Source organism: Artemia sp. Qi Xiang Cuo, chromosome 11 (genome assembly GCF_049724085.1).
Source record: "Artemia sp. Qi Xiang Cuo chromosome 11, ASM4972408v1, whole genome shotgun sequence".
NCBI classification, from domain to species: Eukaryota; Metazoa; Arthropoda; class Branchiopoda; order Anostraca; family Artemiidae; genus Artemia; species Artemia sp. Qi Xiang Cuo.
This window is the reverse complement of record NC_142804.1, coordinates 52,550,529-52,573,200: the sequence shown is the minus strand read 5'-3', so window position 1 is coordinate 52,573,200 and position 22,672 is coordinate 52,550,529. Positions and strand designations below refer to the sequence as shown.

At 37.4% G+C, this 22,672-nt stretch overlaps 1 protein-coding gene and 1 long non-coding RNA gene across 2 annotated transcripts in view; one reads left to right on the top strand and one right to left on the bottom strand.

Moving 5' to 3' along the window:
• The window catches only part of LOC148947125 (ankyrin repeat domain-containing protein 13C-like), a 59,064-nt gene that overhangs the window by 20,045 nt on the left and 16,347 nt on the right, over positions 1 to 22,672 (top strand). The window contains exons 3-7 of the mRNA XM_089096890.1: positions 2,270 to 2,401; positions 7,909 to 8,120; positions 9,781 to 9,912; positions 17,633 to 17,803; positions 18,641 to 18,781. Coding sequence (XP_088953016.1) covers positions 2,270 to 2,401; positions 7,909 to 8,120; positions 9,781 to 9,912; positions 17,633 to 17,803; positions 18,641 to 18,781 — 788 coding nt within the window. The remainder of the gene's footprint in view (positions 1 to 2,269; positions 2,402 to 7,908; positions 8,121 to 9,780; positions 9,913 to 17,632; positions 17,804 to 18,640; positions 18,782 to 22,672) is intronic.
• LOC148947124 (uncharacterized) overlaps positions 8,631 to 22,672 on the bottom strand; it is a 114,753-nt gene continuing 100,711 nt past the window's right edge. The window contains exon 4 of the long non-coding RNA XR_016142424.1: positions 8,631 to 8,749. This is a non-coding gene — a long non-coding RNA (uncharacterized LOC148947124). The remainder of the gene's footprint in view (positions 8,750 to 22,672) is intronic.

Sequence of the window (22,672 nt, the reverse complement as noted above, 5' to 3'; positions counted from 1 at the left end):
TTCAATTTCTAATCGAATGAGCCCTTTTTGAAGTTTCTACAACAACGCGTTCTATAAAAACTTTATATGCCCCCAGGGCATAACTTCGAACCCTTGTCTTGAGGGCTGTGGGGGAGTGTCATGCTCAAAAAGATATTTTCTATCTGGAAATCAACTACGCTGAACAAAATGGATTTTTGAAGTTTCTGCGACAACGCCTTCTATAAAAACCTTATATGCCCCCAGGGCATAACTTAAAACCCTTGCCCCGAGGGTTGTTGGGGCGTGTCCTCCTAAAAAACAGATTTTCTATCTGGAAATAAACTACGCTGAACAAAATGGCTGTCTCAAAATTTTGATTGGATGTGGTTGGGGGAATGAGGGGCGTGGGGGGGGGGGCTTGTTGCCCTCCAATCGCTTTCGACTATTAAAAAGGGCACTAGCCCTTTGAATTTCCAATCTAATGAGCCTTTTTTGAAGTTTCTACGACAAAGATTTCAATAAAAACCTTACATTCCCCCAGGGCATAACTTATAACCCTTGCCCCGAAGACAGTGGGGGAGTGTCCTGCTCAACGGTATAATTTCCTGAACTTTAAACTGCATGGAACAAAATGGCTATCTAAAGATTTTGATTGGATATGTTTGGGGAAATGGTGGGTGTGCAAGGGGTGTTAGTTGCCTTCCAATCACTTTTGACTACTAAAAAGGGCACTAGCCATTTTAATTTCCAATCAAATGGGGCCTTTTTGAAGCTTCTACGACGACGCATTCTATTAAAACCTTATATGCCCCCATGGCATAACTTACCACCCTTGCCCTGAGGGCTGTGGGGGAGTGTCCTCCTCAAAACATAATTTCTATCTGGAAATCCACAACACTGAACAAAATGGCTATCTAAAAATTTTGATTGGATGTGTTCGGGGAAGAGGGGGACTAGTTGCCCTCTAATCAGTTTCGACTACTAAAAAGGGCACTAGACCTTTGAATTTCAAATCGAATGAGCCCTTTTTCAAGTTTCTACGACAAATATTTCAATAAAATCTTATATGCCCCCAGGGCGTAACTTATAACCCTTGCCCTGAAGACTGTGGGGGGAGTGTCCTGCGCAAAGGTATAATTCCCTGAACTTTAACTGCGTGGACCAAAATGGCTATCTCAAAATTTTGATTGGATTTTGTTTGGGGAACTGGTGGGAGTGTAGGGGGTGTTAGTTGCCTTCCAATTACTTTTGACTATTAAAAAGAGCACAAGCCATTTCAATTTCTAATCGAATGAGCCCTTTTTGAAGTTTCTACAACAACGCGTTCTATAAATATGCCCCCAGGGCATAACTTCGAACCCTTGTCTTGAGGGCTGTGGGGGAGTGTCGTCCTCAAAAAGATATTTTCTATCTGGAAATCAACTACGCTGAACAAAATGGATTTTTGAAGTTTCTGCGACAACGCCTTCTATAAGAACCTTGTATGCCCCCAGGGCATAACTTGAAACCCTTGCCCCGAGGGTTGTAGGGGAGTGTCCTCCTCAAAAACAGATTTTCTATCTGGAAATCAACTACGCTGAACAAAATGGCTATCTCAAAATTTTGATTGGTTGTGTTTGGGGGAATGAGGGGCGTGGGGGGGGGGGCTTGTTGCCCTCCAATCACTTTCGACTATCAAAAAGGTCACTAGCCCTTTGAATTTCCAATCGAATGAGCCTTTTTTGAAGTTTCTACGAACACGCCTTCTATAAAAACCTTATATGCCCCCAGGGTGAAACTTAAAACCCTTGCCCTGAGGGTTGTGGGGGAGTGTCCTCCTCAAAAACATATTTTCTATTTGGAAATCAACTACGCTGAACAAAATGGATATCTCAACATTTTGATGGGATGTGGTTGGGGGACTGCTGGGCATGGGGGGGGGCTTGTTGCCCCCAATCACTTTCGACTATTAAAAAGGGCACTAGCCACTCCAATTTCCAATCGAATGAGCCCTTTTCGAAGTTTTTACGACAACTTCGTCGATATGAAGTGCCCGAGTATGGAGAAGAAAAAAGAAAAATAAATAATACATTGTGCCCACATCGTTCTTTACTTAGGCAGCGCTACCGCGCTGCCTATGAAAGTTAATGTTTTCTTGTTTTAAGGCATCTGGGAACTGACTTATATGAGTGTTTGAGTAAAATATTGTGTCCTGCAACAAACAAATTTGTACATATTTTCATGTGGCAAGTCTGTTTTACGATTTTGTTTTGTGAATTTCTCTCCCTCTCTTGTCAAGTTTACGTATTTGCTGCCCTTTTAATTGCAGTTACGTCAGTCTACAGAAAATTGAGACAGCAAATGAAAGAAAAGAGTTTGAAGAGACGTTCTAGTATCGTCAAAGCTCTAAACTCTATAGAAGACTTTGAAATGGAACTAAAATGGGATTTCCATACATGGGGTAAGTATTTTTTTCATTTTTTTACTTGATGAAAACCCAGATAAATATAAATAACTGGATTGGAGACTTCAATTAATACTACTGACATAAGAAAAAAAAGAGTGGCCATTTAGTAATCTTGTCTCTTACTAAATCGCTACTATTGAAACTAATTCGAAACTTGTCCAACAATGGTAAATGAAGTGAAATATATTTGTTCGTCAGTTTTTCATGTTGAGTCAATTCTGGAAGTCTATTTGTCCTAAGTTTTTCAATTATTAAGTCAGAAAGGAATCGAAACGCTTCTTATTCATCTTACAGTATATTCCTTACATATTCATTTCTTTCCAATATTCTTGTTATAGTATTCATTTTACTTTATTTAAAAGCAGAGGAAACCTTTTGTTTCTTTTGTTACAAAATAACAAAACTGATACAGGTAACAATAACAAAAAATAATTTCAGAAAAAATTACAAATATACCATGCTAAAACTATAGGTCTTAGGGTCTGATAGGCTCTTCTCGTTACAAAATAACAAAAAGGTAAAGGCAGCGCTACTAATAACAACACAGAACTTTACAAGAAGCAAAGAAGATAATAAACCAAAACTGTTTTATTTTTAAACCCAAACAATATAACTAATAAACCGAAAAGGACCAAAATTGGTGCTGTGGATATTTCCCTTTATTCGACCCTTTATTGTTGTGACTGTGATAAAGAGGATAATGAGATTATTTTGATCTTAATAGGAGATTCAGTATAACCTCATCTATAGGAGATGTCACCTTTTTTTTTACTCTTCTGTAAAATCTACTGCTACTACTACTAACAACTCACTGCAGCATCAAGCCTACTGAGATGAATACAGCTGCGCACGCTCCTCCACTTTGATCTGTTCGAAGCTTTACTCTTTATCCCTCCCAAGAAGATCCGATTTATTTAAAAGCTCCTAAATAAATTTGGCGTCCCCTCTTCACATTCTTTAAGGATTTGCTCCTTGATTCATCTTCATTTTTAATATGCTTGTCCAATTTAGTACCCTGGTATCTCCTGGGAAGAATTAGATAAAATATAATCCATCCATACAAAAGTCCTGGGAGTAATTTTCAAAGAAGTTAAGGTTTCATACTCGCTTCTGAATGGAGCTAGGTTGGCAGCGCTTGACTGCAAGAAAGTTACATTATGCCTCCGATTTTCTGAAAATGTAATGGCAAACCCTCACACGGAAAAAAATCCCCGAAAGACACTCCCTTCCCGATTCCACCCACCTCGGGTTGTTGTCGAGCCCATTCCTGTCTTGTTCCCCATTCGCTGCTTTACCTCCAGATGGAAAAAAAACAACTTGCGTCCCCTGGATTACAGGAAAAAAGTAATAAAATATCCCGATAGTTCAGTTTTTAAGGGTCAAAGTGATCACAGGGCAACTATCGCCCCCGCGCCCCTTTTCCCCCAAATGCACCCCATAAAAATTTTGAGATAGCTGTTTTGTCAAAAATAGTTCAAAAGTCAGATAAAAAACTCCGGTGTCGACACAACCCAAGGGGCCCGGGGGCAGGCGTTGCAAGTTATGCCCTTGGGACATATATGGTTCTTATGGAAGGGATGCTCGTGTAAGCCTCAGAGAGGGCTCATTTTAATAGAAATTAAAATTTCTAGTTCACTTTTTAATAGTCAAAAGTGATTGATGGGTCCCTAGCCCCCCCCCCCCCCCCCACGCCCTTTTTCCCCAAACCCATCCGATACAAATTTTGAGATTGACATATTTTTTTTTAATAGTTCAAAGGTCAGATAACAAAAACTCCGGTGTCGGCACAACCCCCCCTGGGTTGCAGGCATTGTAAGCTTTGTTCTGGGGCCGTATATGGTTCTTATGAAAGAGATGCTCGTATAAACTTCAGAGAGGGCTCATTTGAATGGAAATTAAAAGTTCTAGTTTGTGTTCCCACGGTAAAAAACAATTGAAGGGCAACTAGCCCTTCCCACCCTCCACGCCTTTGGGTTTGTCGGATGGATAAACCCATCCGATAAAAACTTGAGGTGACCATTTTGTTAGAAATAGTTCAAATATCCGATATTAAAACTCCGAGGTTGACACAACCCCCCATGGCCCAGGGACAGTTGTTGTAGGTTATACTCTGGGGGTACACATGTTTCTTATTGAAGGGATGCTTGTGTAAACTTCAGAGAGGGCTCATTTGATTGAAAACAGAAAGTTCTAGTTCACTTTTAAAGAGTCAAAAGAGACCGAAGGACAATTAGCCCCCCCCCCCGTACTTTTTTCCCCAAACCCATCTGATAAAAATTTTGACATTGCCATTTGGTTAAAAGTAGTTCAGCCATCAACCTAAAAAAACTCCAAAGTGGTCACGACCCCATTTTTCAGTCTGATATTGTTACTTTGATACTAATTTTGATTCTTTGATGAACATTTGATTTTTTTTTTTTTTTTATTGTGATTTTGATATAAGGAATTTTTAAAAACTTGAAACTTTTTGCAATCAAAAACGAACAAAAATAATTAAAAAAAACTTTCCGACAAATAAGTTTTTAAATGAAAAGTAAAGGCCATTTTAAATACAAGCAAATAAAAGCAAATACAAATACCTGTTAAAATTCAAACTCAAAACGGCCAGAAATCAAACAGTTCGTGGTAGCGAACTGTAAGTAAGGAGCGACCCTGCTGAATAGTAACCGAAACTCTAAAGAACGGGATTTTGATACCGATATATACATCTGAAGAATCAGATTTTAATGCTGATTTCAAATATATAAGTTTCTCCCACCCGACTCGGGGACGACCCACTTTCCCTTTTCCTAGTTTTACTACTTTTCTTTCGACCCTTGATGAATGGCTGAAAAGAAAAAGTTTTTTGCAATCTGTTATTCTTCGTCCGCAAAACGTACCAAGCTATGGTGATCTCTCATTATAGTCCGAAAAATGAGATGGAATCACATTTTATATGCTGCTTATTGTTTGATATACGGTCAGTCAAATTAGTATCCAAAGCTATCCATTGACAATTCCTCTGAACAAATCCTCCTCCGTTTTTCGGAGGGCTCACGTTTCATAACGAAACTTGACCACTGTCATTACAGTAGCTTTCAATATCCTAGTCTTGGGTCATACACTTACCTTCCTATTCTTCCAAATCAACTGTAAAAAAACATCCATCTTTACTAATAATACTGCCTTAATAAGTGAAGCTATCCGCTTGATCAATTTTTTCGTTACCTAAATCACCTATTCACCTTCATTTATTCCTATTGTAAGCGGCTTAGTCTTCTTAACATCATTTTTCAAGCTTATACTTGCACTCTGAACGCTCAAATCCAAAAATTCATTCATTTTGCTTACATTTTTGCCTAGTACGCTCAAATCAAGGAAAGTTTTCCGTTTGATTCCATGGTCTTCTATGACCTTTACCATGTTCCTTAGGACAAAACCTATCAGAACGGCCCATATTAATGGGCATAGAAATCAACCTTGATTGAAAATTCCATAAATTCGGCTTCCCCCTTCCCATTCTTTAAGGATTTATACTTCCATTGTCCCTTCTCATCTTGAATATGCTTGTCCAGCTTGGCACCCTGGCATCTTCCGGGAAGAATCAGATAAAATATAATCCATCTAAAAAAGATTCATGCGAAGAATTTTCAAAGAAGATAAGGTTCCGTACTCTCTGCTTCTAAAAAAAGCTAGGTTGGCAATGCATGACTGCAGGAAAGTTACGTTGTGCCTCTGTTTTTCAAAAAATGCAATAACAAACCCTCGCACGGAAAAAAAATTACCCAAAAATCTCTTACCAGGTCCGCCTGCCTCGGGTTGTTCCCGAGCCCGTTCGTATCTTGTTCCCCATTTAACAGCTTCTGTCCCCTACATTACAGAAAAATTAACAAAACTTCCCGATAGTTCTTTCTTTTTATTATTTGTATATGCGTTGTCTATGCATTGTATATGTTCGGTCGTTTTTGTGTTTTGTTGTTTATAATGGCCTGTTCAAGTTAAAATTTTTAGTTTTTCATGTATTTTAACTAGTTTTATCCGTTTCTAATCTTTTGGCCTATTTTGTTTGATGTTCTTTCCTTTTTGTTGTTTCTTTATTCCGATATTCGAGTTTGGCCCTTCGGGGCTTGTGATGAAAAGTTTGGAACACTATCTTACCTCTTATATGGCTATATAGACAATGTGATGTTTCCGAGTGCACTTGTGTAAACGGTACTCTGACTAAAGAAAGGTGTTTTTAAGGTAAACAGTTTGAATTTGTGAAACATGGACGCTCTAAGCAGAAAATATAATATTTATAATGCCGAAAGCGTTCCCAGAGATATTTAATCATCTAATCACCTACGGTACTCTTGAAGCCGATGCGAAGGAACCTACCCAGAAATTATGGCCTAAAAACGCACCTTTTTGTGTTTCAACCAACTCCCCCCCCCCCCCCTTTATGCCCTAAAAATGTATCATTGGGTCAAAATTTGGTTAAACTTCGATATCACGAATATTAAGCGCCAGATATCTTTTACTGATTAAAAAGAACTGGTTCATTAGGCATCTACGAGTAAATACTCGTATGTATTTATGAAGTACTTGGCCAATATCGACCTACTTAATGTATTTACCAAATAACGCCGACAAAGTGTTTGATCTTGTGTTACTATGTTGGTTATCACTTTTCTATTCAACGATAAAGTTGAGTCACTCAAAGAATTTGAAAAATCAATCAGAGAAAGGAACAAGTTTGTCCCCAAGAGAACAAGCAAGGAAACTAGCACCACCTATCATTACTCACTACAATTAATACGGTAACAATAAAAACCTAAATAGAAATGGCAGTTATACTTGTACTTATTTTATCTTTTGTTTTACTTTAGTTTTACATTAGTCCTAAGATTTAACACCCACTTTTGCCTAAAATGACGTAATAGATATATTTGTGTACATTTTTTTTAGTAGTAAATGTTGTTATTACTGACCTATCTCTAACTGTTTAATAATTAACCAAAATGATTAACAGAATAAAGAATATGCGTGTTTTTGGAAAATATTGAATAAATTAGATTTATAAATATTTATTTTTTATTTGTCTAATTTTGCTAAGTAACGCCTTTCTCTCGTTGACCCTATTTGTTTTTGATCTTCCTCACGCTGATGCTATAATATCAGAGGTTCGCTCCTTTCAATTTCATTTTGTTTTTATGGATACACCTTGAATTTTGTAATGAATTAAAAAGTTAGGGGTAAAAAAAAAATCTTTTTAGTAAATACATATTCATGTGTATGCATATATATATATATATATATATATATATATATATATATATATATATATATATATATATATATATATATATATATATATATATATATATATATATATATATATGATGTCCTTTTTTATTTGAAATTAGAGTAGAAAAGAATTTCAATGAAAACAACGTAATATGTTTGTGATATAAGACGTGACTTATTTGTGACGGCTGAAGCCCTGAGCTGCTGTAATATCTTATGCAATTACTTCATTATAGTGCCCATCCTTTCACATATCCTTCCCTCGGACGTATGTAGAATAATGAAAAAAGGAACGAAGATTAGAGTAGATACAACTATTGGTGATGTAACGGACGTCAGATTTTCAAGAGGAGAATATTGTTTTTTGTTTGATCTGGAGGGAAATGCTGGTGAACGTGCCGTAATAGTTGACCGTAAAAAGCAAAAATATCGATATATTGATGCACAGGTTAGTCAGATACATTTTTATATTTATTGATAACTTTTTATATGGGCGATAATAGTAATTTAGTTCGGACTGGGAAACGGAAAAATAAAACTTGAATATCTACAAAGGAAATATGTTGCCAAGATTTAAAATCATTATTTGTGTTGTTTTAAAATGCAAACAAAGCTTTCAAAATTGGCATAAAATTAGCAACCAAAAAATGCCTTTTTTTTCTAAAATGTCTTCTTCCAGAGAACTGCTTTCAATTCTTTCAGTTCTATACCCTCTAGGCTAGCCTAGGCCTAGTATTGACTTAAAAAAATACAGTTATCATGCGGGGTATAGTCAAGGAGAGACGTATTTTCTTATTGATAACTGGGGTGATTTCGAAGATGGAAAGTCTTGGCATTGCATAGAAAGGTGGTTTTTTAATGTAAGGTGAAAGCTCAATTTCTAGGATTCTAAACTGTTTCTCATGCTGTAAGATTATAATATCTTTCCTGATATAGTAACTAAATGTAGGTTATTGTAACTTACTTTAAAACACTCAAATTAAATTCATACCAGTTGAGTGTATTTTGTCCTCTTCTAAATTATCTGCTTTTTCATATTTTATTTGATGAAAAATGGTTTCCTTGCTTATTTCCTTCCTAAAAAGTGAACGTTGTATTAAGCTGATCTAACTATGCGAATTATGACAATCTTAGTTATTTTTTAGATTTTAATTTTAATGATATTTAAGGGACTCGCCTGTTTGAGTTTTCGTCCTTTTTTTCGTTTTATTGGACAAAATATTTACAACATACACAACAACATACAACTCTGGGCTGCCTAAGAGCCTGACTCAAAGCTGTAAAAAGGGGCAGTCTAGTAAACATGGAGAAACAAATACAGCCTCATTCAAAATTACTTACAGCATAAACTTCCAAATACCAATCCGTCATCACCCTCCAATTCCCCCACGCAAAAAAAAAACAAGAAAAACTATATTTATAGCTTTATATACATTTATAATTTTTTATAATTTAAAGACTATATATCATATAATTTATCCCTTAAGCAATGCTTAAAAGTTATTCAAATCCTCATTATTCTTAATTACAATACCAATATTTATATTGGATCATCTATGTTAATCGATAATTAAAGGTGATTATGTATTGATAAATATATTTAAAATATAATTATCTATTAGGAACTAAATTTAATCAATGATGGAAAATAATGCTAGTCTGAAGACTGCCTGCCTTTTGGAGGAATGATTAAAGTAACTTCTAAGTACAACACTCTATGTTGCATTCTTCTGTTATAGCTCTAAATTGCAACTTTTATATACGCAACTCTTATAGCTCTACATTGCAACTCTTATATACGCAACTCTTATAACTCTAAATTGCAACTCTTATTGAGACAAAGAAGAGGGATTCGTTGGCCACCACTGCCTTGATAGACAAGATCTTAACTGTCCAAAATTTTCTATCAGTAATTTAAGTTCAATAATTTGCAACAATATCAAAGTCTGTGCTATTTCGAATCTATGGGGAATTAGTGAAACTTTAGGGAGACAAGGGGATATAATTTTGAACTTATGTATTTTGTTTATTTATATCTTATTTTTGTGCTAAAAACCCCTTTTTTCTGTTCATTTTTGGAATTGCATAATTTGTTTGAATATTTGTAGGTGTCTGAGGGAGATGTTGAAGACACTGTTGATGAATTGATGAGAGCTGACATAGCTTGTGCGCAAATGTCAACGAAGAACATTCATTTTGAAAGAGCACAACGAGGATTCTTTTGGAAAGAAGATAAAAAGGTAATGAATGTTGGTTTTATTCAGATATTTATGAAACAATTCACTGAAAAAAAAACAATATTACCTTCCTTAGACCATAGATCCTCCTGTCCCTTCAGAGGAACCTAGGGCATCCAAGAAAAGTCGCCTGTCATCTATCATTGCTGCGGCCGTCCAGACATCTTCCCATTCAGGTTAAACTGAGGCATTGAGGTTTGTTTTGTCAGCCCGGTAGCTGTGTCTTAGGGTGTTTTTGGGGCATCCTCTTCTTCTGGTACCACGTGGCTGCCACTGAAGGACGACCTCCGGTAGTCGAGTTCTGGGCATGCAGATCACATGACCGAGGTATCTCTACTTCCTATATTTGATCACTTTGGTTATCAGTGGCTGAAATGTCTTCTGTCGCATATGAGCGTTTGTCACTTTTTAGGAGCAGTGGAAATTTAGAATGCGTCTTAAACACACGTTTTCGAACGCGAACAGTTTCTTTTCAAGCATTTGATCTAGGTGCCAGGTTTTAGAACCATAGCAAAGCGTCGAAAGGACGTTGCAGTTGAACAGCCTTAGCTTGAGTCAGAGAGAGTACTTCTGGCTGCACCAAATTTGAGACAGGTTCCTGAAAGATGCATTAGCCTGGTCGATTCTTAGCTTGACTTCTCGCTGACAAGATCCTCTTTGTGCATGGTACTTCCTAAGCACTTGAACTCTGTGACTTGCTTTATCATCAGACTATTGGATCGTAAGTCGAGTGGAGATCCAGTGTTTGCCATACTTTTTGTTTTGTTGGCATTTATCTTAAGGCCAAAAGGTTCGGCATTGTTTCTGACTTTGTTAAGGTAATGCTGGAGCTTTTGTTTGCAGGATTCTAGGAGGCTGATCTCATCAGCGAAACCAATATCTCCGAGACTCTTACTATCCAACTGAATCCCATGTCCATCGCAGGTCCGGAGAATATAATCATTGATAAGGATAAATAGCAGTGGGGATAGCACACAACCTTTTTTCACCCCGGTCATGATGCGAAAGTAAGGGGTACTCCCGTCAGTTGTCTTCACGCAACATTCTGTGTCTTTGTAGAAGGCTTCAATGATTCTAATGAGCTTATCAGGAATACCGTAGTATTGGAGAACCTTCCAAAGCGTTTGGCAACCTACCGAGTCAAAAGCTTACTCAAAGTCTATTAAGACCAAGTACAGCTTATTGTGCCATTCATTCGCTTCTTCTAGCAGCATTCTAAGAGTAAAATACAAGATCGACGCATGATCGGTTTGGCCGGAATTCATGCTGCTCCTCTCGGAGATGCTCGTTCAATGCTGGTTGGATTCTGCTAAGGAGTATAGTCGCCAGTAGTTTGCTAAGTATTGATACAAGGCCGATACCTCTCCAGTTTTCACACTTTGCAACGGCGCCTTTTTTGAATATTTTGACGAGTGTAATTTTTGTCCAATCCTTAGGAATTTCTTCTGTTCTCCAACTTATAGAGAAAAACGTGGTCCTTATAGTTGTGCATATAGCTACTGAGCATTTAATGATTTCGGCCGCAATTCGTTCTTCCCCAGGGGACTTTCCAGGCTTCTGCTTCTTAGCCACCTTTAGTATCTCCCCACCAGAGGGTACGTTAATATTGACGGCTAGATTTAGAAATGGCGTGTCCGGTATATCTGGAGGATGAGCAGGTGGTGGTCAGCAAAGGTTAACAACTTTTCGAAATGCGTCGACCAGACTTCGTTCACTTTATCAGGGTCGGTTAGAAGTCGTCCAAACCCATCTTTGAGGGGTGCATCTATCTTTAGACGTTTTCCAACTATCTCATTGGTGTTGCGGTACACTGACAGAGAGTATCCTCGTCTAGCAGCTTCTTCAGCCTTCTGAGCTTTCTGTTCAAGGCTACGACGTTAAACAGCGCGGATGCTCTTCTTTATAGCCTTATCAAACACAACATACTCTAGTTCAAGAGGGTGGCTCGCATCATGGGAAAGAGTGTTGAGAAGCGATTTCATCTTGTCAGCCCTCTTCCCGATCAGATCCCACGATTCGACGGAGATCCATTCATTCTTTGGCGACTTTTTCATATCAAGTGTTTGTTAGGCAGTATCATTGTAAGTTTGTCTGATAGCAGTCCAAGCTGCCTCTAGACTTTCATCTAACAACAGATCCAGAATTTCAAATCTGTTTGTCAGTTTTAACACAAACTGTGACCGGATTTCTAAGTCACTCAGTTTTTTGCAGTCATAGGGCTGATGCCTAGCTGTCCTCACCTTTCTCGGGGGTGACAACTTTACCCTGATTTTTGCAGCAATCATGCTATGATGTCAGAGAAGATGTCAGTGCCTGTAAATGCTCGCACATCACGTAGTGACATCTGCCACTTTTTTGTATGTCCATTAGGTGAAGTCCAGGAGTACTTGTATATATCTTTATGGGCGAAGAGAGTGCCGCCAACAACCAAGCCAAAGGATTGAGCCATTTCAATAAGCAACTTTCCATTTTCATTGCGTTCTCCAAGACCATGGTTGCTAAGGACGTCGACACAATAATCTCTGTCGTTGCCAACCTTTGTATTGAAATCCCCCATGACACATATAATACCATGTTCGGGTACATCTTTAAGGGCAGATGTCAGTTCATTGTAGTACGTCTCTTTCTGATCGTCTGTGGCTTCGTTAGCGGGTGCGTAGCACTTAACCAGGGTCATTCTGGCATGTTTCCCATGGAATCGAGCAGTCATAATGCGGTTGCTCACGGGTTTCCAGCTAATGAGTGATTTTGCCACAGGTTTTGAAATTGCTACGGCCACTCTAGTTTCTCGTTATGTTTCATTTGTCGTATTTCACTGAAAAACACTATCTATGTCATCGTAATTGTCAGTTACATCCTCGGTACGTATATGTGATTAGAATAAGATGCATTTTTGACTGCACCGTGAACGGGGGTGGACTTTGAAACTCAAGAGCTAAGACTAAAAACAATCTGATAAACGCCCTTAGAAGACCTAGAAAAGTATGTATCAGTAAATGCACTGCATCCATCTATTCTTTTTCTGTCCTTTATGACTAATTATGCAAACTTATGGTGGAAAAATTGATTCCTATTTCCACCGTTATACTTGTACTTCCAGCAGGACCAGGTGTTTTCGCCTTGCCCACAATCCGAACTAAGCTTATGAATGGGTATCACCCATGGTGGCCGTTATTATGAAAATTCTTTGACTAAATTTATCCGCGCTTGTCTCATTTGTGGCCGAATCAGTGGCGATCTCCAGCGGGCTCTAGATCTTGCTTAAAATTGCGACCACCAGTTTTAATTGCCCTCCTTTTCTTCTACGCCATGTTGATAAGGGTTCAGAAAGAAGTATTTGTTTAAGAAGGTGGCCGGTGGAGCAACACTGAACGTGTCCAAGCCGGAGGAGCTCTATTATGCTGGTGATTCCGTCACTGTGGAAATAATGTCGGCAAATATTGTCATTCGAAGTGTGATCTGATATCCGGATGCGTAAAATTGGGCATAGGTAACGGTTATCAAAAACTTCTAGAGCACGCTCCTGAGCCACTTTGATGGGCCACGATTCAACACCATCGAGTAAAACTACCATCACTATCGACTTAAATGCTTATCTTTTTTCGCAAGATATGCTTGTGTAGATGCTTATTCCACAGCAATGCTTTCTGTAATCAGTATTGCATTTTCCGAATTGCAAATGTATAAGTGCAATTAATAATTACAATTCACAAATTTTGGGTCGAGTGAACGCCTGCATTAATTAAGGTAGTAAATTACTGAAAGTAAATGGAATACTAGTGACTATTCAACGGTCCAGAAGATTGTGTAGAGAACATAAAATGTGAATAAGACAGAAGTGCATATATTAACCTCTATGCTATTGCTGAGATCGAATTGAAATAGAAACTTGAAAGAAAAGAAATTAATATCAAAGAATAAATGCCAACATGAACAGAAAAAAAACAACAAAAAAGAGTAGGGCTAACGCTCCTAAGCCTTCCAACGCCAAAGTGCCATTTGTGCTTTGCTGAAAACAATTAATAAAAGTTGAATAATAGTTAATATATAGAAATTCCTGGAATATTCTACAGCTTGGATTTGTTGGCATTGTAAAAAATAAAATGTTTCTAATGAGCTATGTTTTTTTTAACTATAAATGATAGTTTGGCGATGGCCTAAGCTTACAGGGCGTTAGCCCTACTCTTGTTTGTGGTAATTTCTTTTTGTTTCAAGTTTGACTTGATCATTAATTGTAATTTCTGTTTGTTTTGGGTCTTATTTATTCATAGATAGCAGTTTCTGTTCCTTTTAAGTTTGAACTATTATTTGAATTTATTTCTTCTTGTCTTTGGTTTAATATAGCTCTTTACTTTTCTTTGAAAACGTACCATTGAAAAAGTTTTTTTTAATTAATACAAGTTTCTTTTTAATTGACCCTGTTTTTTTATTGCTTTATAAAAGGACTACTTATAAAATTTTGGTTAGTCTTTTTGCTTATGTTTTAAGAATAAGATATTGGCTTGCTAGTTTTATTTTGGACAAAAATTTGCAACTAATTTAAATTGTAATTTTTACCATAGAACTCTGGATGGATGAGCAGGGGGAATATTGTTCGAATAAATGGTTTAAAAAAAGCGCATCAAAAATTCGTTTGTGTTATTCGACTAGTTGTCCATAGCGTTCTGGTTAACAAGTTGCCGGACAAATTATTGTCGTTGTCTTTTACAGATTACATCCGGGGAGGTTAATGTTAAGCCGATAGGTCGGATAAAACTTATTTGAACGCAGTATTAAGATTTATGAAATTGAGGTCAATTTAGAGTAAAAGGAATGAACTTGATTGACTTCCACATCTGTCCAAAATTAAAACCAAATTTAAGAGAAAATGAGGTGCGCCTTCTTACTATGATTAGTTTTAAACAAAATGGTAAGGGGGTGTCTCTGTCCTATAAAACTGCTATAAAAAAGGATTGTGTTCACACTATTATGATTGAACATTTGAAACCAGACTGAGATATGTCATAGAAACAGGGGCGTCCCGAGGCTCATTTTTTTTGGGGGGGGGGGGCGATCTTCATAAATTTCACCGAATCGCTACCTGATTTATGCCGAATTTTCTGCAGAAATCAAGAATTTTGCTAAATTTCTGCTGATTTTTCGAAATTTCTGCCGAATATCACAAAATGGGGGGGGGGCGTTCCCCTCCCTGCCCTCCCCTGCATAGAAGTAGGTCGTTTAGAATGGCAAAAATTATTTACAATATCCCTGGATAGTCTACAACAGGTTTACCTCTTAGCTTATGACTATTATATGCAGTTTATCCAGGAAAGAAATAGTTTCCAACAATATTCAGATAAATGGCTAGCCGAACTCAGTTTCTTCTTGAAAAAAAAATGTGAACGGTGATGTTTTTTTTTAAGCTAAGTAATCGTTTTAAATTAAAAGGCTGGGAAAACTTCATGTTTCTATTTTATCTGAAATTGCCATTAGGAATACGGTATTGTAGTCTTTTAACTTCTTAAGTCAAATTTAGTCCAACACCTGGAATCACGTCTCCTAACTGGTCTTTAAGTAAATCCTTGGTCCGCTTCTGTTTTGGATCAGTCTTAAGTGTTTTGGTTCTTCAGCTGGCTAAGTTGTATTTAAGTGTAGTAAATGTTTTTGCTTATGTACTGATAAAAATGTACTAATTTTACTTTATGAGTTCTTTTATGAAGGGAATCTTTTTTTAAGCTGAAGGACCTCAATTCAAAGTCTTGCACTTATAAGGGTCTTGAATTTTGCCTTAAAGTTTACTTCGCATTATGCAATTTTCCTAAAACCCCTTTGGAGTAAAAGATCCAAGGGGGTCGCGGTGAAGTAAGACAGTGGTTCTATCTAAAAAGGTCTGGTAATTACATTATCCTTAGGGTAATGGAAGGTCTTAGTCTGGCATTGGTTCTCCAAATTGGGAAAGTTTTTTTCTTTTGCCTTTCGCTGGTATTATAAAGAATTCATATCATGTCCATTTGCTTAATATGACCTTAACATGTAAACATTTGCTTAATATTGTCGTTCAAATTAATTGACCATAGAATGAGGTCCTGTACTTATAAGTAGGGTTCGACCGATATGGATTTTTGGGGTCCGACCGATATGAATTTTTGGGGTCCGATACCGATATATCGGTAGCGCACCGATACGATACCGATATAATTCCCCTCTAGAAAAAAAACCTTACCTAAAAAAAGCCTCACCAAAAAAAGCCTCAATAATTCACTTTGGACTTCAAAAATTAGGCCATTTACAAGAATTGTTTCATTTTCTTTACCTTTTCGGATCAGCAGCTTCTTAGCACACAAAAGAAATGGCGGATATTTGTGGAATTGACAAAGAAGAAAGATTTAACCAAAGAAGCCATTTTAGTTACATAAACACAAATACGCAAAATCTGATTGAAAGAAGTGTAAGATATTTATTGAAACTGATTATTCAAATCCAAATTTCAATAGCGGGACTTTGAATTTAATCATTTACATATTAATGTGAAAACTTCACTTTACATTCATATGATATGGTCTTTTAGTAACGAATCCATGCTAGGAATACTGAATACAGGGGTGCAGCTAGAGTTTTAAGTTTCAAGGTGTTGGCACTCGGTGACGACACCTTGGAACTTCCCCCTTCTCATCTTAAAACACCCCTCTCCCCCTTAGCTGCGCCCATGACTGTATATCATAGTTTTAACCGATTGAATCTTGGAACTTGTACCCACGCAAGTGAACATTCATTAAGCATAAACCGTATGGTTTATTGTTTTCTTTTTAGTTGTTTTGGTAGAAGATGTACGTTCTTGAAGTCACCATACATTTAGAACATTGCTGCACCAGGTAAGTATTGACAACTGTGGACAACAAGTATATTTTTTACTCATTTCTGCTGCTCTTTCCACCATGGTCAGACTTAGCTGGTGGCTCCACCCCCAACGACTGAACGAATAAAATTACCTGAGGAAATTTGGTGGCATCTTTTGGACAAGTAATGCATAAAAAAAATGTATCGGCCGATAACTGATATTACTTTCATGATATCCGATAATGACACTGACCCTCATATTGGGCCGATAATATCGTTTGGCCGATATATTGGTCGGGCCCTACTTTTAAGAATCCTGAATTTAGACACCTTTAAAGCTTGCTTCAATCTTCGTAATGTTCGGAAACTTACTATGCACATATTCAAGTTGAGTAGGAGTGGGTTAGACTATAGCCCATTTTAAAGGATTTCTGTAGCTTATTTAGCCCTAGGGCTCTAAAAACAGTACAGAAAGTTCAAAACTTACGTGGTGTTGAATTAATAAAAAGAAAATAAATTATAAATGAAGTTAAAGAGTGACATTAAAACTTAAAACGTACATAAACTTTTCCGTATATCATTTTAAATAAATTGTTTAGTACATGGTACTTAATACACATAACTTTTGTTTAATATGTAATGCATTAAATTTGTTTTATACATGATTTTTTGTCAATTAAATTTGGAATAACTGTATATTTCAAATCAGTATGAAAAGCCGATGTTTCGATTTATATATGATTATCACAATTCGTTTTTTTCAAGTGTCGGTTAAGGTTGGTGTGGGGTGCATTATTATTCGTGTCGTGATGCTGTTGTGTTTTTTTTTTTTTTTTTTTTTTTTTTTTTTTTTTTTTTTTCAGCATTAATAGTTAGTTAATTGTGGCAGTGAAGTTCTCTTTTTCAGGAAACAATAGGACCCTATGAATGTGATATTTATTCTATCCAGGGTCTAAATCTGGAAATCAAGAGAAGACAAGAGCATTTGTCTGCAGAGGAACTAAGCCGAAATAATGCGCTCATTGATGGATTGAATACGGGAGAACCAGAATTAATTGAAGAATCAGTTGGTGACGAGGTATTTTAAAGTGTTTGTCATTATCGATATCTAAATTTAAATGCTTCAACAATTCTCTCTCTCTCTCTCTCTCTCTCTCTCTCTCTCTCTCTCTCTCTCTCTCTCTCTCTCTCTCTCTCTCTCTCTCTCTCTCTCTCTCCATCATGCACAGAGACACAATTAAAACTATCATTCCCTCTCTTTAAACTATTTCAGTACGGATCCTGACGGCTCGACACATGAATGATTTCCTCATCTCCATCATTCTGTATACTTTTGGCTAAACTGTATTTCGTTTTACCGTATCTTACAATTTGTTTATACATGTCTATGGTTCAAGAAAGCTGCCCCTTTTTAGAATCACGCTACAAAAACGGTTTTTTCTATCAAAAGTAAAAGGAAAAAGTTTTATCGGTTTAAAAATCGCTGTGATAATTAATTACTTTTATTATTATAGAAAAAAAGGCTAAAACATCAATTTTACTGACTTTTACATTATTCTGACCAGTTTTTATCTTTTTATTTTTTATTTTTTTTATTACTGTGCAAATGCGTCTAGCAAAAAGTACAGGTGGTCACAACAATTACACAAATACTAAATTACACGAAAGTTTGAAAATTGTAATCGTGTTTACTTTTTTTTTCCAAGAAAAGGAACTGGGCTATTACAGTCAACGAGCGTATGCATTATTTCTGTAGTATTTATGATACTTCTTTGTAAAAACGAGTCCTCTGGAAGGGGCTTCAGCCTTTTACGCGCGCCCCTGTTCTACCTTGAGTGTGTGCTCAATTTTTGTATATCGTATATTACTGTTATTAGTTGCTGTCTCGCCAATGACATTTTCTTTCATTTTATAGCCACGAAAGTGCTCTTTGGCTCCTCCTCCAACAACGGATTTAACCTTTGAAAAATACCTGAACAGTACATCTATGCCTGTCCTTGGTCGTAAACATAAAGCTTCGTCCTCGTCAAAAAGTTTTAAACCAACAGTTGCAATGGTAAGCTGTTCTTTTTATTAAAAAAATAAGAGATACATTTTAGACATCTAGGTTTTGAATTGTTTAATGTCCTTAGGTAATCTATGAAAATAAAGTCCTTTCCGTTCATCAAAGTCAACAAGAACGTAGTTGATCACAGCCAAGAACAGTACAGCGGTGTTGGCATGTACATTCGGCAAGACATACCGTGCAAGCTGTTAAGCCAACTTATGGACCCTACGGGCTTATTGCAAGCCGAACTTTCTCACTAGACGGCTTTCGTGTCTCATACTCGTAATTGTGTACTATCCTGAAACTGCTAAGAACAGGAAAGATCTGATAAAGTATCTACAAACATTTGTTGACAATGTGCGCTGTCAATACGCTGCTCCTGCGTTCGTCGTTACCGGCGATTTCAATCAAACTCACAAACAATGGGTGTCCAGCATGCTCGACTTGTAGCAAGTTGTAGAAATTCCCACCCACCAGAGTGGTAGTACACTGGATCTTATACTTATCAACCTTTCTGACTATTACCTCCCTCCTCGTTACCTCGGTCCACTACAAAGCTCCGATCACTACATCATTCTGTGGCAAGCTAAGATACTTTCATCAGACCAAAGAATAAATTTAAAACTCGACCGATGACCAAGGAGTATATCTGTTCTTTCGGGAGATAGACAGGAAACTTCGACTTTGACGAAATTTGTTCATTAACATATATCAACCTCAAAGTCGAACCACTAATTTTTCTATTCCTGCAAAAACATCATGAACATTTCCCCACTAAAACAGTTGTGGTAAGTGACAGCGACAAGCCTTGGATAACGAATGAATTTAAAATCCTAATCATTTCCCGCTGCAAGCTGCAAGCGAGTGGTTAAACCGTTACTGAGAAGAAACTCCGTAACCACATCGTGAAAGTTAACAGGGCCGCACAGAAACCGTACGTTCGCGATAAAGTGTCGCAACTTGTGTTGGCTGCCCCCCGAAAATGCCACTCCCAGGTCAATTGGCTATCTGATAAGAGTGTTAGCAGTGACCTGAAGGTACAAAAGAACGATGGAATTTTTGTTATCGTCAGTCGATGTGAACACATTCTTTGCAAATATATCTTCGACTTACTCATCACTCACTGAAGCAGATATCAAAAGCCTCACGGCTGACCTTTCTGACTACCATTTTGCTGAGATACCTGTAGATGCAGTTTCTAGGGAACTGGAGAAGTTAAAAAGAACTGTGCTTTATATCTCGGAGAACTACCAGTCAAACTTCTAATTGAATATGCACCATTCCTGGCTAAACCTTTGACGTCCGTAATAAATCAGTGCTTCAGAGATCAAATCTTCCCTCAAGCATGGAAGAGAGGATATGTCAGGGTTATATCTAAAGTGAAGAACCCGAAATCGTGCGAACAACTCCATCCAATTTCAATAACTCCGAATCTCGCCAAGGTCACCGAATCTTTTATATATCGTGAATCCTGACGCAAATCAAACCTTCCCTAGACCCTTTCCAGTATGCCTGTTTGAAAGGAAGCAGCCCTGCCCATTATCTTGTGCGTCTCTATCACCTGATAACTAAATGGCTAGAAAGGGCAAACACCATAGCAGACTTTCTGCTCGCTGATTACGGTAAAGCCTTCGATTTAATCTGCTATATCATTGCTGTGCAAAACCTGAAACATATGGGGGCTAGAAAACAGACCCTGCTGTTGATAGTCGATTTCCTCAGAAGCCGTCACCATTGTGTCTATGCGCTTTTTGCCGGAGATCTCAACTCTAAATTGGCTGAAATAACATGTGGTGCTCCCCAATGTGTCAAGCTGGCTGCCTTGCTGTTCTTGGCTGTGATCAACTACTTTCTCGTTGACTTTGATACGTCGATGATCTGTCCGTCTTGCTCAAATTTCTCGTTGACTTTGATACGTCGATGATCTGTCCGTCTTGCTCAAATTTCTCGTTGACTTTGATACGTCGATGATCTGTCCGTCTTGCTCAAATTTCTCGTGGATAAATCTCAAGCAATACCCCAGCTCCAAGGTGAATTGAAAGACAGTTTCACTGATCAGTGCAGGAATAATGGACTTCAAATGGGGACCACAGGTGCACAACATTGACTACTTAAGTGACGATCTTGAGGCTGTTCAAAAACGGGTGACAAAAATCAAAAATCATACTGGGCCCCAAATATGACACGTATGCAACTGCAACGTTGAAAATACCAACGCTGAGGAGAGAACGGAGATTCCATCTCATGTGCAAATGTGGACAGTCGCTCATCGCTAGTGAGAAACACAGTACGTTGTTTCCCACTCTTGCTCCCCCCAAAGCCAATGCTCGAGACATGAACAAATTCGAGCCAATAAGATGCAGGACGAATCGCTTCAGCAATTCTTTTATTCCGTTTTAAACAGGTGTCATTAATCAAGCCTAGTTTTTTTCTCTTTTTTTCCTGTGTTGTAAGGGATAGTGTAATCTAGTTGAGACTTTTTGCCAATACTATGATAGGTATTTTAAATAAATGAATCTTGAATGATGGTAGAAGTTAGGTTAAGTTTTGTTAGTTTAGGTTAGATTAGGTTAAATTCGCTTATAAATATCAGAAATGGGTTAAAAACCTAACTTCACCTAACCTAGCCCAACCTAACCAAATCTAACTTAACCTGTCATTATCGAATCTTGCATTAAACTGAAAAAGTTGACTGGCAACGCTGACTAAATCAAAGGAGAAAACAAGGTATTTCGGATATTCACCAATGAATGTATTATATTACATAATAACAGTTATATATTATATAATTATATATGTTTAATAAGTTATTTCAGTTGCTGGGCAACTAACTTTACAGGAGACTTGGAAAATACACACGCACGAAAAAGCCCCAAATTTTTGCCTTGAAACAACACAAAATGTAAATTTTATTACTGTTTCCACTACTACTAGCTAACTGCAGCACCAAGTAACCCTAGGCCAAGACAGCTGAGCATTTGTCCTTCAACCCACTCTATTAAAAGCTTCACTCTTGGTTCCCTCCCAATAATTTCCAGTTTCCTTTAAAGCTAATGTATGAGCTCTTCCTAACCCAGTCAAGGACAGCCTTTTTTTTGTTTGGCCTCTTGTGGATGGCCAAAGAGCAAAATCTTTGGCAATCTGCCATCTTTCTTCGAAAATTTGGTCTATTCATTTCAAACTTTATTTCAATATACCTCTAGAAAGTCTTCATCCGTTTCTCTGTTTCTTTTGTTCCTCTTATTCTCATAGCTTTTATCACTCATAGACTTCTTGTACAAATCTCTTTTCTCTTCAACGAAGCTTAAAGCGTTTTTGCTAATATTCCCAGCTTCGTTTCTAAACTTCTTTCCTAAGACATCTGCCATTTCGCAAACCATTGCCCTTAAATTATTCCATCCATTATCTGCATTGTCAAATTCTAAATTCTTCCCTACTGTTCTCGGAGAGTGACTCTTAAATTCTCGTCATGGATTTTGCCAACGTCATAGCCCCCTGACAAGTAGTTATTCTTCCTGAATTTTGGCTTTAGGTTGATTCTAGACGCTATTACATGGTGCTCTTCACTTTAATCTCAATAACCTCATTGAATTTCAATCTCCTAAACACCGTAGATTTATCATGCAAATCTTTGATTTGCTGTGACATAATCAATAAGGCTAGCTGTCTTACCATTATGTGAGTACCATGTTACCCTATGAGCCATTTTATGGTCAAATACCGCATTGGTTACAACTAAACTGTTATGCCCACAAAATTGAAGTGGTCTATACCATCACTATTTTCCTTCTCCTATCAAATTTTCTTAAGCTAGGATAAGATATATCCCTATTTGGACTAACCTGAGCATTAAAGTCCCCTAATCAAACCTCATCGTATTTCGACGAGGGATCTTGTCTA